The sequence below is a fragment of the Enhydra lutris genome, unplaced genomic scaffold, assembly GCF_002288905.1.
Source record: "Enhydra lutris kenyoni isolate GAN:26980312 unplaced genomic scaffold, ASM228890v2 scaffoldscaffold92, whole genome shotgun sequence".
NCBI lineage: Eukaryota > Metazoa > Chordata > Mammalia > Carnivora > Mustelidae > Enhydra > Enhydra lutris.
Window position 1 is genome coordinate 2,521,588 of NW_019154176.1, and position 12,785 is coordinate 2,534,372.

The following is a 12,785-nucleotide window of genomic DNA, read 5'->3' on the forward strand; positions in this document are numbered from 1 at the left end:
ATTTTCAGAGCCTCGTTCTTGGGCTCAGGATGGGCCAGGCCTTGCCCCAAGTCAGAGGGGTGTACCCACACCACAAGCCTGAGGGGAAGGGCCTGCTCAGTAGACCCCAGCAACCTGGGCCTCTGTTTCCCTATCTGTAAGCTTGGAGATCGAGACGAAGCACCCCAAATCATCACAGTGACCACGCCCCAGAGATGACTTGTGAAAACTTCCAGCCCTGGGTCAAAAAACGACCCCTTGACCTGCTCTCTACCGGATGGTTAGTGGTCACACAGATGCGTCACCTTCAGCCTTTCTGCAGGCCCGGAAGCTTGCCTGTCTTACATCTGGGTCAAGGCATGGTCTCAGTGATTCACTGATGGTCTGACTCCACACTTATGCCCGTTAGCAGGTTCCTAGGCCTGCATAAGCCCCACCAAATGCGTGCCAGCCCAGGAGCTCAAGGCTGACAGAACACAAAGGGCCTCAGAGTCTCTGCTCTGATGCCGAAATCACACCTGCTTGGTGGGCTGGTCTCCTGAGGGCTGTGATGGGGGTGGCACGGCTAGCAGGGACAAAGGGCTGTCCCTGACTAGGATCAGGCAGAGACCACGTTGGCCTCACCGTAACCCTGCCAGGTATAACAACGGTAGGGCTGACAGGTCGGGAGACACTGAATGTGACGAAGCAATTTGGGCAGAAGCCCTGAGGAGCTGGTCCGCGTGACACACACAGGCTAACTCTGGCTCACGTGTTCACTGACAGCATGTGAGCACGGGGGGCCTTCTGTGTTTTACACAGGGACACGCTACCTTCGCAAGGATGTGCTTATCCTTAATGATGTACTCGTAAGTCGTCAGCAAGACATTGAACTTGCCACTTCGGAGCTGGGGGACGAAAGCACGTCTGGCTGCTGGAGAACCCTGTGAGGGAGAGAATGCAAGATGTCTCAGCCTCCCTGGGCCACGGTGGCTGCCGTGGCAAGGTGCTAGGCAAGGCTGCAGGGCCTGTCCTCCAAGCCCGCCATGCAGAGTGGCAACTGCAGGGAGAGGAGAAAGGCATGTGGGCCACGGGCAGCCCAGAGCCTCGGGGAGGAAGCTTGCTGTCTGCTCCACACCGCCCTGATCTCTGTGCTTCGTCCTCTTCCCAGGCCTCCTAGCTGGACACCAGCATGCTGCCTCCCGGCTTCCCATGCGAACGCAGCCCGGCAGACCCGTCCCTGATGTAGCGCCAGCTTCTCCCCAGTTAGCAAACCTGCCCGACCCTCCCCAGCTCCAAACTCCTGACCCACGTGACCAGGGCCCCAGGCTCTATAAACCCAGTGCTTTCTCCAGGCTCACATTCCAGACTGACTGAATTTCAGTGCGTCCCATAAAGCTCTTGCCGGCAGAACTCTCCTTGGCTCCTTGAATGCACCGAGTTCTCCCTGCACACACCGTTCCCGGTGTCGGGACCCCCTCCTCCCCATCATGTGACGGACAGCCTCACAGCGCAGGGTGAAAAGCCTGCACCCAGGAGCCTGGAAGGCAGGGACACAACCTGACTGCATGAGGGCTGCCCCTTCTGCCTCAGTTTCCCTAAGGTAAGAGGCACAATTAGTCTCTACCTCATGGAGTGAATTGATCTAGGTATGGCCCAAAGTCCCTTGTCCTATAGAATACAGGTAGGCATCCTACAGGAATGAGTTTTAACGAAGCTCCGGGGACAATAATGAAATCTTCCAGTGAAAGCGTTGATGTCACCAGATTCCACCAACTGACTGCGTGGCCCCATTTACAAACGCATTACTCGGAAATAAATGAATGATCCAAACCCTGCACGAAGAGCACGACCCCATGAGTACAACACAGGAAAACGTGTGCATGTGCGCCCACCACTCCTGCAAGTGGACTCCCTCCTGGCTCATCTGTACCTCCCACTCCCACCCCGCCCTCACGCACGTCCATCCCTTCAGGCTGTGACCTACCTTGTAGGACACCTTCACCACAGAGGGAGCCCACTTGTCAAATTCGTATGCCCAGTTTGACAGCGTGCTGATGGAAACAAGGAAGGGACAGTCAGGTTCTAACTCCTTCATCAACAGCTCCTGTCTACGCCAATGTCCACTGGGGCACGAGGCTGACGTGGCTGTGACGCTTAGAGCCGGCCGAGTAACTGACTGTCTGGGGGAAGGGGGGGTGTCACACCCTGGGTGATAGGACCAGGGACACAGAGATGCGGCAGCAGGTACAGGGGCATTTGCCGCTAGGGCGGCAGGAGCCAGGCGGCTGCAGAAGGCCAGACCCAGGTGCTGAACCTGGATGACCAGCCCTGTCACTGCTGTAGGGTCCCAGGCTCCTCTGAGAACACGCCATGTGCTGTGGACCTGCTGCCTGGAAACCTGCAGACTCACAGTGCCTCATTTTAGGCTCAGAGCCATGCTAGAGGGTCTGCTGGGGATACTGGGGAGCACGGGGGACACCACAGGTTCTCTGTGCCACCTGGCAATGAAAATGGCCAGCCACTGCAGGCTCTTGCCCGGTGAGAGCCAGTGGGGACGGTGAGGGCACACTGGGCTCAGGTGGAGGGCCGGAGGATTGCGTGCAGGGTGGGAGCATGGACTCTCATCTGCGCCTCCATGGGACAAGCAAGGCTAGGAGGAACAGGGTCAGAGAGAAACGGGCAGGCATGCGGCAGGTGGAAGGCAGATGAGAAACAATTCACCTGGACAAGAGACAGAGCCTTGGATGAGGGTGATGACAACAAGGCCAACTTCCCAGAGAGTGAGTTCCCTGAGAAAAACTGGGATATTCAGTTTTCGGTAAGAAAGGGAACATACTCAAAAAGTCTAGCCTGGGTAGTTTGTAAAGACAGGACTCAAAGGCCTAGCAGCAGAGACTGCTCGTGGCTCACCCAGCTCCCCACGGCAAGAAGTTCCACTGAGGGTGGTGCTGTCTTCACCTTAAGCCCCTAGCTCTCAGGCTCTTAAGAAGCTGGGGCGACCAGCTGGACGTCACTGGAGCCAATGAAATAAAGCTCAAGTTGCTGGGCTGAAAGTGGGGGCAGGGGGAGCTCTCAAAGGAGGGTGGAGAGAAGGGAGAACCAGCTGCTCTTTGGTGGTCTACTAACCTGGGAACCTAGATGAAACAATGGAGGCAGTGCAGCCATCTTGCAACCATGAGGTAAGAAGGTGAAAGGCAAAAGTCATAATTAAGGGTGACTGAACAGAAATCTCTAGAAGCCTGGGTCCTGGCATCTTGGAGCCACTGGGCCTGCCTCAGATGTATTACCAATGGTCAAAAAGATTGCCCTGGTACAGTCAGTGAAGCCTGGATTCTATTGTACAGAGCAAGGGCAGACAGGGCACCAAGAAAGAAGCTGAGGGCCAAAATGTGAAGTGTGGGGAACATCTGTAGTAGGAGGAGAGAGGAGCCGAGAGAGTCAGGGTCGGGAGAGACTGAGGAGCTAGGCTGGGAGTCAGAGTCTAGCAGGAGGCAGGACCAGCGAACTCATGGTGGACAGGTGATCGTCTGAACAGATGGATGGGACAGCTGAATCCTCGACGTCTTAAATGCTCCCTCGGGCAAAAGGAGTTCTTCTGGCCTGGAAGGGGTGTCATTCGATGGACCAGACCCTTGTCCAGGTGGAACATGGGTATAAAAAGGCCTGAAAATCAACACACTGAAGCCAATTTAAATAATCTTGGGAGAAGGTATTTTGACTGGAAACTGTGCCTAAAGACAAAGCAAACTGGATCCAAACACTGTACTCTAATTGGTAAACTTGTTTTGCAGGATTAACTGTTTGGAAAGTGCTGCATATGCACACGCAGCCGAAGATAAACACCGTGCATGAACAAAGAAGAAGAGAAGCTAGAAGGAGCTCTCTGGTTCTAGTGGAGTCAGAGACAGCTGTCGGCACCACTAGACACAAACCCCGTTAGGTAAACACATACGTTTATTTCCTAGTGCCATCCACTGACAGGGCCTGCCAGTGAGATCAGAAGCAAGGGGCACCCCTAGCGCCCAGCTCTTGGTTTCTAATACTGTTCTCTAAGAACAGAGACCACAGCTTCTCAGAGAAATGCCTGATTCTAGGCCTCAGACAGGTGTACAAGTGGAGCTGGGGGCATCTTTGGGTGCCAAAATACAACGGCGTGTCTCAAAACCCCACAACAATGGGGCCATGTCAAAGGAACAAAGTAGCCACCTAAAAGCTCTCCATGGCAAACGCTGGAATGATTCGAGAACAGGATGAACTAATAGTGGTATGCAGACCAGAGTATAAAATAAGTACCCATGAGTCACCACGGACATAAATGACTAAATTAACATGTGGGTAAAAGAAATCTATCTTCTGTACAGCAGAATCCTGAAGGATTTACACAGGATTTATTTGCCCCTCAAGGAGGTAGAGCTCAACTGCCCGCTCACGTGGGTGCTGAGCTTGGGGACTGCTCCTCAACACAGTGTATGGAAGGGGGAGAAAGAGTAACCGCACAGGGCAAACCTCAACCACGTGGTCAAGGTCAACATCACCAGGAATAAGGCATACGGACAGCAACGGCCCTGGAAATGACACAACAACGGCCCTGGAAATGACTTCACCGCTGTGTTCTTTGGCCCCCACGCCCACCATCCTATCCAAGCAGGAGAAAATCACCAGATGGACCCAGACTGAGGGACATCTACGAAACACCTGACTCATCCTCCTCAAAGCCACCAAGGTTAACAAAAACATGGAAAGCAAGGAGCACTTGCAGACCGCAGAGGGCGACAGCTACGAGAAGACTGAAGGCCGTACGGGATCCTGGCACGGCAGAGGGATGTTGGGAGAAAAGTAGTGAACACTGATTCAAGTCTGGAGCTTAGTTAACAGTAATGTGCCCGCTGGTTCCTGAGTTGTGACAAATGTCCCACAGTCATGTGAGATTTTATCAATAGGGGACCTGGGGGAGGGCGCATAGAGCTCTCAGGAGTACCTCTGCAGCTTTCCAGTAAAGCTCAAACTATTCTAAAGCAAACCACCACGATACAATGACCGGGACGTGGAACCAGGAAACCAACCTGAAAAGTGTCCCCGGGCCAGATCTGGGATAAGCAACAAAATTATGAATTGTCCATTCAATTATGAATTTGTCCATAACAAAATTATGAGTGTCCATTCTGCCACTTCAAAGAGAGTTACATAAATTAAATTAATACCCGGAGAAGGCACAGTTCTTCCTGAGAGTGGGTCTCCCACACATGTGGAAGGAGCGATGGAAAGAAAGCCACGACTGGCCCTTCCCACAGGGGAAGAGGGTCTCAAGCCAGACTCATCTGACAGACGTGGAAATCTCTGGGGAAAGTATGATGAGAAACGGGACCTTTCCGTGGTCTCTAAGTGCCTCGCCAGCCGGAATGTACAAATTACAAAGGAAAACTCCTAAGATTACATGGGGAAACTTGACAGGCATACCATTAATGGAGACCAGTTGTCTTTATAACGGTCCTGGAATTAGGAACGACGGGGGAAGCTGATAAAAAGGAATGCAGGAAATCTTTATTCTATTTTTATAATTGTTTATGAGCGAAATAATTTCAAAACGAGAAGTTATAAACAAAACACCCACACTGTAGGACAGCATGGAGTGAACTGTTCTGGTGGAAATCATGTCAGACTTCACACTTCCGGAGGGGGCGCCGGAGCTAAGGGGGGACGTTAGTCACTGGTGGGCTGACAGACAGTGCACGGGGAAGCACAGCAGAAAGCTGGGAAGCTAGGTCTGAGTATGAGGGAGAAGGCGGCAAGGCCATCTGTCCTCAGGCTGGGACCTTCTGTCACACTGTGCAAACAGATTTCTCTTCATGTGGATCTGTTCCTAGCAGGGCAGCCAAATTTACGGGACCACGAAGAGGAGAAGGCAGAAGGAAGAAATAAACTTCTCCAAGTAAATTCTGGGAGAGATCTGGGACCCTCCAGCATGGCTGTATGGGCTCTGGGGCCCTGGCCATCTTATTTCCTGTGGGATCGGGGTATAAGCACTCAGCTTCCTGTTCCTCCCCTGGACAGCGGATTCGAGGATGAAGTCGTCGCTGATGAGTGCTGGCCGAAGGTGGGGGTCGGGAGTCCCTCCAGGGCAGGCCAAGTGCAGACTACAGAGGCCTGGCCCCATCAGGGTAGACCATACCCCAGGCCTGTGACTAGTTTCATGCATGATGTGAAACCTGAGTTGGGCCCATGAGCCAGCCCCAGGACTTCTAGAAAAACTCTGAGGCAGGTGAACCATATTGTGGCAGTGCTGAGCTAGGAAGAGGGATGCCCAGCTTGGCTGGTCCATCTTGGCCCCCTGGGAGCTGCCTACCCGGAGGAGGTAGCCAGTGGCTACTATTTCCTATCACAGAGGCCCCATTTCCCATCACACTAAGCGTCAGGATTGCGGGGCCAGGGTGGGATGGGGACCACACAGCTCAGTGCCCCAGAGAGTAAGAGTTCTGGGTATTTCCTCAAATGGCTAGGGCTCCACTCTGCTCATGGGAGCTTGTCTGGCTCCCGAGACACCTTGTGTGCAATGTGCTGGGGGGGGTCCTTGAGGGGACCTCAAGGTCATGTTTCGAGAGCTGCCCCAACAAGGATGATGGGTGGGCACTCCTTCACCCGCCCTTCTCCTGTCTGAGACCAGAGGCAGGATGCCAGGGGTTGAGTCGTGTAACCGCAAGCCCCCACAGGATGGGGCTGTATTTGGAGATGGGGGTCTTTAAAGAGCTAATGAGGTGAACCCGAGCAACAGGGCCTCTCCACTGGACACTCCTGGACCCCCCCGGGGCGAGAGCACTTACGAGAGAGGTACTATGATGAGAAAGGGTCCGTTGATCCGCTTGTGCTCCATGAGGTATGTGATGAGAGCGATTGTCTGGATGGTCTTGCCCAGGCCCATCTCGTCGGCCAGGATGCCGTTCAGGTTGTTGTTGTACAGGGACACCAGCCACTCCAAGCCCTTGATCTACAAGGATAGAGGCGAGCGGCCAGGACTGAAGCCCTAGCTGGGCTTGAGAGCACGGTCCACACTGCAGAGACCAGCGTGGCCAGGCACGCGGTCGGCCCAGCCACGAACCACCTGTGGCTGTCAGCAGTGCTGGCATCTTGCTCTCCAGCAGCCCACTCCTTGGCTTCTTGGCCTCACCCTACGGAATCACTCCTACGGAACCACCGGGCTGCTGCGCTGGTGACAGAGGATCCAATCTCTTTTTCTGGGACACATCCGAACAGCTAAGTTTCTACCTAGAAGGGCCACCAGAAAGCAGGCTCTGGACATCTCACTCCCCAGTCTCAGTGCCACACACGACAGGGCTCCAGGGACCATGGACCGCGCACCTGTGTGCCCAGACTAGGCCCCATCCTGGCTTGGCCACTCCTGAGCGGTGTCATTTTGGGGAATGGCTGCACCTCCCCGTTCCTCATTGTCCTCTGCCCCAATCAGACTCAGAGATGGAAGCACCTGCCGACTAGGGTCACTGAGGGATGAGAAGCCAACGGGCAGCAGCCTCCTGTTCGGCCTGCATACATTAAGCGCCCAGCAGATGCTGATCGACCGCACAATTTCATCTCCTCCTGGAGGTGAAGCTAATCGATCAGGCCCCTGCTTCCCCGACGGGGAACTGGAGGTTCAGAGGGAAAGAGCGAGTGTCCAGACAGAGAGACTGGAATGCGGCTTCAGCAGCCACCGCAGAGGGGAACCTTGACACCGCCTGCGGCCGCGTCCCCACCAGCCTTACCTGGTACTGCTTGAGGACGCCATTGACCATAAGCGCTGACTGCTTATCCACTCGCTCAGTGACCGCGTGCGCCACCGCGTAGTAGGACTGCAGGCCCCGAGCGAGGGCCTGGGACACGCCGTACTCGTCATCCACGTCTTGCTTGGCATTCCTGGGAGTGAGAGGGAAGCACCGTGTGAGGACACCCACTCCGATCTGTGACCACATGCTTCTGACACAAGCCTCTGCGAGTAGCCCTTCTGCCCGGTGACCCACAGCCTGAGCCATATAAGCCCCCGCGCAGCCGGAGAGTCCGAGGGTGGGCCATGCCGCAACTACTAATCTGAGACTGAGTGCGTGGGTCCCGACCCAACCGGCCCAGAACAGGAATCAGGTCGCTGCCACATTGTAAGAAAACTGCTTCTTTCCACAAGAGGCTGGTCCTGTAGCCCACACTTTCTACTGCGCACTCCTGGACATAAAGGGAAAAGGCACATGGCACAGCTCCACACAAAACCAGAATCCTATATATTGTGGCTATTCCATGACCCTACCTGGAATTATTTTATCACAATTTTTTTTTTTACAAGATTTTATCTATTTACCTGATAGAGAGAGGGAAACAGCAAGACAGGGAACACAAGCAGGGGGAGTGGGAAAGGAAGAAGCAGACTCCTTGTTGAGCAAGGAGTCCAATGTGGGGCTTGATCCCAGGACCCTGAGCTCATGACCTGAGCTGAAGGCAGACGCTTAACGACTGAGCCACCCAGGCGCCCCTGGAATTATTTTAAAAAGTGACTTTAACTACATTTTTGGGGCACCTGGGTGGCTCAGTCCGTCGGGTGTCCGCTTATGGCTTGGGTCTTGATCCCGGGGTCCTGAGATCGAGCCATGCTTTGGGCTTCCGGCTCAGCAGGGACTCTGCTTCTCCCTCTCCCCACTCACGCTTTCACTCTCATTATCTCCCTCTCTCAAATAAATAAAATTTTTAAAATTAAGAAAAAAAAACCCTATGTTTGTTTTATTAACGTGACATACAGGTGATCCTGTATGTCATACTGTTTCATGCTGTGCTGTGATTTTGGTGGATTTATGTCTTCTTAAGAATCTTCCAGTGAGTTTGGGGGTTTGCCCTGTTTCTCGGATGACTTCAGGGCACCGCAAGCTTGCTTTAGGGCTGCTTTTCTACCCATAGCATACACAACTCTCAGCCCTCTACTTCTTTTAAAGAGTATCCGTTAACTTCATACCATAAACAACGATGAAGTCAGTACGTTAGCTGTACTTGTGCTTAAAAGAGCAAAAGTGAAAAGTAATGGGAATGCCTGCCACTAGGGACAGGCTCATACGGGACGGCAGAACCCACGATGCCACGTGGTTGACGCCCAGCATGGAGACAGCATCGCCTCTGAGAGAACTTGCAGGGAAAAAAGCCAGGGGCAGGAAGGTGTGCCTGGATACACGTGTACAAGTAGAAAGATAAACATATACACGTTTTGCTTGTATCTCTGGACATGGGCCATCTCTGAAGACACGCGGTGCACCAGGGAGGGGCTGGGGTCAGGGCACCCAGGGAGCAGGAGTGAGGCGGCTGTCCTTGCACACCCAACTCTCTCTCAAGCACAAGATGAACCACTGAATGGATGGAATATTCGACACCTATGAAAATCAGTTAAATCTGAAGTAAATCGATTCGTTCTGTCTGCAGCCCCACAATGTCTGCTTGCTGGACTGGGGTGTGCGCCGTCCAGAGAGAGGCCTGGATCTCAACAGGCCCGCTGGTGCCGCCCCGAAGGAAGCTGACAGAACAAGAGGCCATGGAGGGATGCCTTACTCGATGATGTGCCGGGCGTCCACCTCCGAGACGTCGTCGCTGTCTGGGTCTGGAATCTTCTTCTTCTCCTCAACAGGAAGGTTGGGAGGCTGTGCTGGCTGCGGCTGCTCCTCCTCCTCCTCCTACCGAGACACAAGCCTGCGTCACCTCAGGCCACCTCAGGTCACCCCCCGCCTCAGGGACAGGCACAGGGCCCTCAGGGGCAGAACACACTTTTGGAATCCAGTGCTATTTTCAGGCCCTCTCACTATCCCGGAATGTGTCATGCCTCTTCTTGGCCTCTTCTCATAATAGCTCAGTTTACAATTTTTAGTTTTCCTAGCACGCAATGCAGAGAATTTTTTTTAAAGCTACCTCAGGGGACTGTCTTCCTTTTACTAACAGTACATGCCTCACGCACCGTGCCTCCCTCCATCACAAAATGCAGACGACCATGCTTATTCCTGGCCCGACCAACTCAAAGCAGTTTTTCATTTGATTCTCTTAGATCTTCTAAGTATTAAACATTTTAGAGCCAATTTTCGGTACTTGTTGCTCTCGGACTGACTTCTAGCTTTATCAACAAGGTTAAAACATTCACGCTATGTCAAGTAACACTGGTGAGAACAGCCATCTTAGTTTACTGCGAGGTTTTCTATCAACTTGTAAATTAGATTTAAGTGTTGTTCTTCATTAAAGGGAATTTTCAGTCTTTACCAAGCAGATGATAAAGGGATTCTGCATGGCAAACTGCTGAAACGCACACAAATACATTTCTCAAAGTTAAACCATTCTTGTATTCCTGGGTAAATCATACATGGTACCAATAGGTTATCTTTATGTATGACGGGGACTGCTATAAAACTAAAAGGTATCTGTAATTAATCTACTAAATGATTCCAAGCAAAATTCCGTGGGATGTCCCTCGGAGCATGCAAAATGATTTTACAAGTCATTTGGAATAATGAACAGGTGATAATAGCACAAACATTTTGGGCAAAAAAAAAAAAAAATCGTAATTGTTACAAACTTAGCCTAGCTGGTATCACCGTATCTGGAATTAAAATAGGGGTAGGACTTCTGGCTAAGTCTGAATGAGGAAGTCCACAAACTCTCTCTCTCTCTCTCTCACACACACACACACACACAAACGTCTTTTTGAAGCTGGACAAAAACTGGCAAAAGCACAACCTTTTGACAGCTCCAGGAACCTGAGAAGCACTGATGCTTGAAAATCTGCTGAACCTTGGGTGAGAAGAGTGGGAGCTGGTAGCGTTCTTCTGGGGACCGCTTCCAACCCTCTTTGCCCCCGGCTCCATCCTGAAGGTCCTCCCAGGACGGCCAGGCCGGGAGCACCGGCAGCCAAGGCTGATGGGGACTCAGTCACTGAGGAGCAGGGGGCAAGGCCCATACCAGCCAGCGGCCCTGCTGTTGTGTAAGTGAGGTTCTCCCAGTTTTGCTCTGGTTGAGAAAGCAAATGACCGGCTAAGCCTGTGACCATGCGCAGAGAAAAATGAGATGGGGCCTCACAGAAAGTGAAAGCCAGGGCAGACCTGAAAATGGCCTGAACTTGGAATGCGCAGCACCTTCACACGCACTGACCCGCCAGAGGCAGCAGCTTTACTTGCTCAAGATATCTGAGCACAATCACCGGCCAGTCACTGGACGGCTACTAAGTTACAAGGAAACACGACCTCTTCCTAAAAAGCCAGGATTAAAAATAAAAATGAGAATAAAACCGAACAATAAACTGAGCAGAGACACCACTGGAGAAAGATTTCCACAGATTCAGCCCAAGTATGCTACCGAACAGACACACCACCGAAACAACCAGCCGCGAGTGGGAGTCAGAATCCAGCATGGTTAGAATCGGGTTTCCACTAAACATTGCAAGATGGGCAAAAGGGGTAAGTGTGATGTGTGTTCAGAAAAAAAGCAAATGAATCTGTCTCTGCTCCCAGATGTTGAACTCAGCATATAATCTTCGAAGCAACTATTATTATAAATACGTTCAAACAACCAAGGAAAACTCTCTTTAAGCGCAGTAAATCAACAAATACAGAATCTCAATGTTAGACACCAACTTCCCCAGTTTGATGAAAAGCAAGAAACTACCCAGCCAAGAAGCGGAACAAAAACTTAGGGGAATAAATACAGAGGGTTCACAATCCGCCAAAAAAGACCAAAGACAACAAAGTCCTGAAAGCAAGAAAGTGAACAATGAATTATCAAGTACGGAGGAGCATCAATACGATTAGCAGCTAAATTCTCATTTGAGATGGAGACCATGAAGCAGTGGAATAACACATTCACAAGGAAAAAGGCTGCCACCAAAGACATCTGTGTCAACTAAACCATCCTTGCAAAGTCAAAGCTACAGAAATACAGTCATGGGTTTACCAAGCCTGAGAGAATTTGTCGCTAACAGATAGGAACTCAAACGCCAATAGCATTAGGAATGGCAACTGCATGGATCAACACAGAAGACTGGATAAATCCATCTTCCCTTATTTGTCCTCTACTGACTTATTCAGACCAAATTGAGAGATGGCAGGAGGTTGAATCAGAAGATGGCTCTGCAGGGTTTACAGCGTATACAGGTTCAATATACAGGTGTATATAGGTGTGTGATGTGTAAGTACACAGCTACGTAACAGACAACACAAAGAAAGGCAGCAAATAGACCTAGAAAAAAGCATAATTTCTGTATATTCCCAGAATGGAGTTAGTATTCATCTGAAGTATACTGTGATCAATTAAAATGCATATCGTAATCCTCACAACAACTACAAGGCACACAACCAAAAAGGTACCGTAACAATTAAAACGTACAGAATACATGGTACAGTAAGAAGTAGTTAACAAAGAAGCAGTAAAGAAGGAACAGAGGAACAAAAAAAAGACATGAGACGAAAGAAATAGCCAAATGGCAAATGTAAACAAAGTCTTATCAATAATTATATTAAATGTAAACAGTGTAAAATGCAATCAAAAGGCAGGCACTGTCATACTAGATTTAAAAAGCAACATCTAGCTATCTGCTCTTCCAGACTCAAACGAACAGACAGGTTTCAAGTAAAAGAACGGAAATATACATACCACGCAAAGAAACCGCAACTGGAAGAAAGCTGGAGGGACTATTCGAACACCAGACAAAAGAGACTTTAAAACAAAAATTACCAGGGGTGCTGGGGTAGCTCAGTCAGTTAACCATCTGTCTTTGGCTCAGGTCATGATCCCAAGATCCTGGGTTCAAGTTCCGCATGGGGCTCCCTGCT

The 12,785-nt window shown here is 51.2% G+C and overlaps 1 protein-coding gene across 5 annotated transcripts in view; it reads right to left on the reverse strand.

The window, feature by feature from the left end:
* LOC111162469 (SWI/SNF related, matrix associated, actin dependent regulator of chromatin, subfamily a, member 4) overlaps positions 1-12,785 on the reverse strand; it is a 90,832-nt gene that overhangs the window by 36,802 nt on the left and 41,245 nt on the right. For all 5 annotated transcript variants that reach the window (XM_022526908.1, XM_022526906.1, XM_022526911.1 and 2 more), the window contains exons 14-18: positions 9,529-9,650; positions 7,716-7,866; positions 6,780-6,943; positions 1,946-2,012; positions 792-902 (exon numbers count right to left, since the gene is read on the reverse strand). In XM_022526908.1, coding sequence (XP_022382616.1) covers positions 792-902; positions 1,946-2,012; positions 6,780-6,943; positions 7,716-7,866; positions 9,529-9,650 — 615 coding nt within the window. The remainder of the gene's footprint in view (positions 1-791; positions 903-1,945; positions 2,013-6,779; positions 6,944-7,715; positions 7,867-9,528; positions 9,651-12,785) is intronic.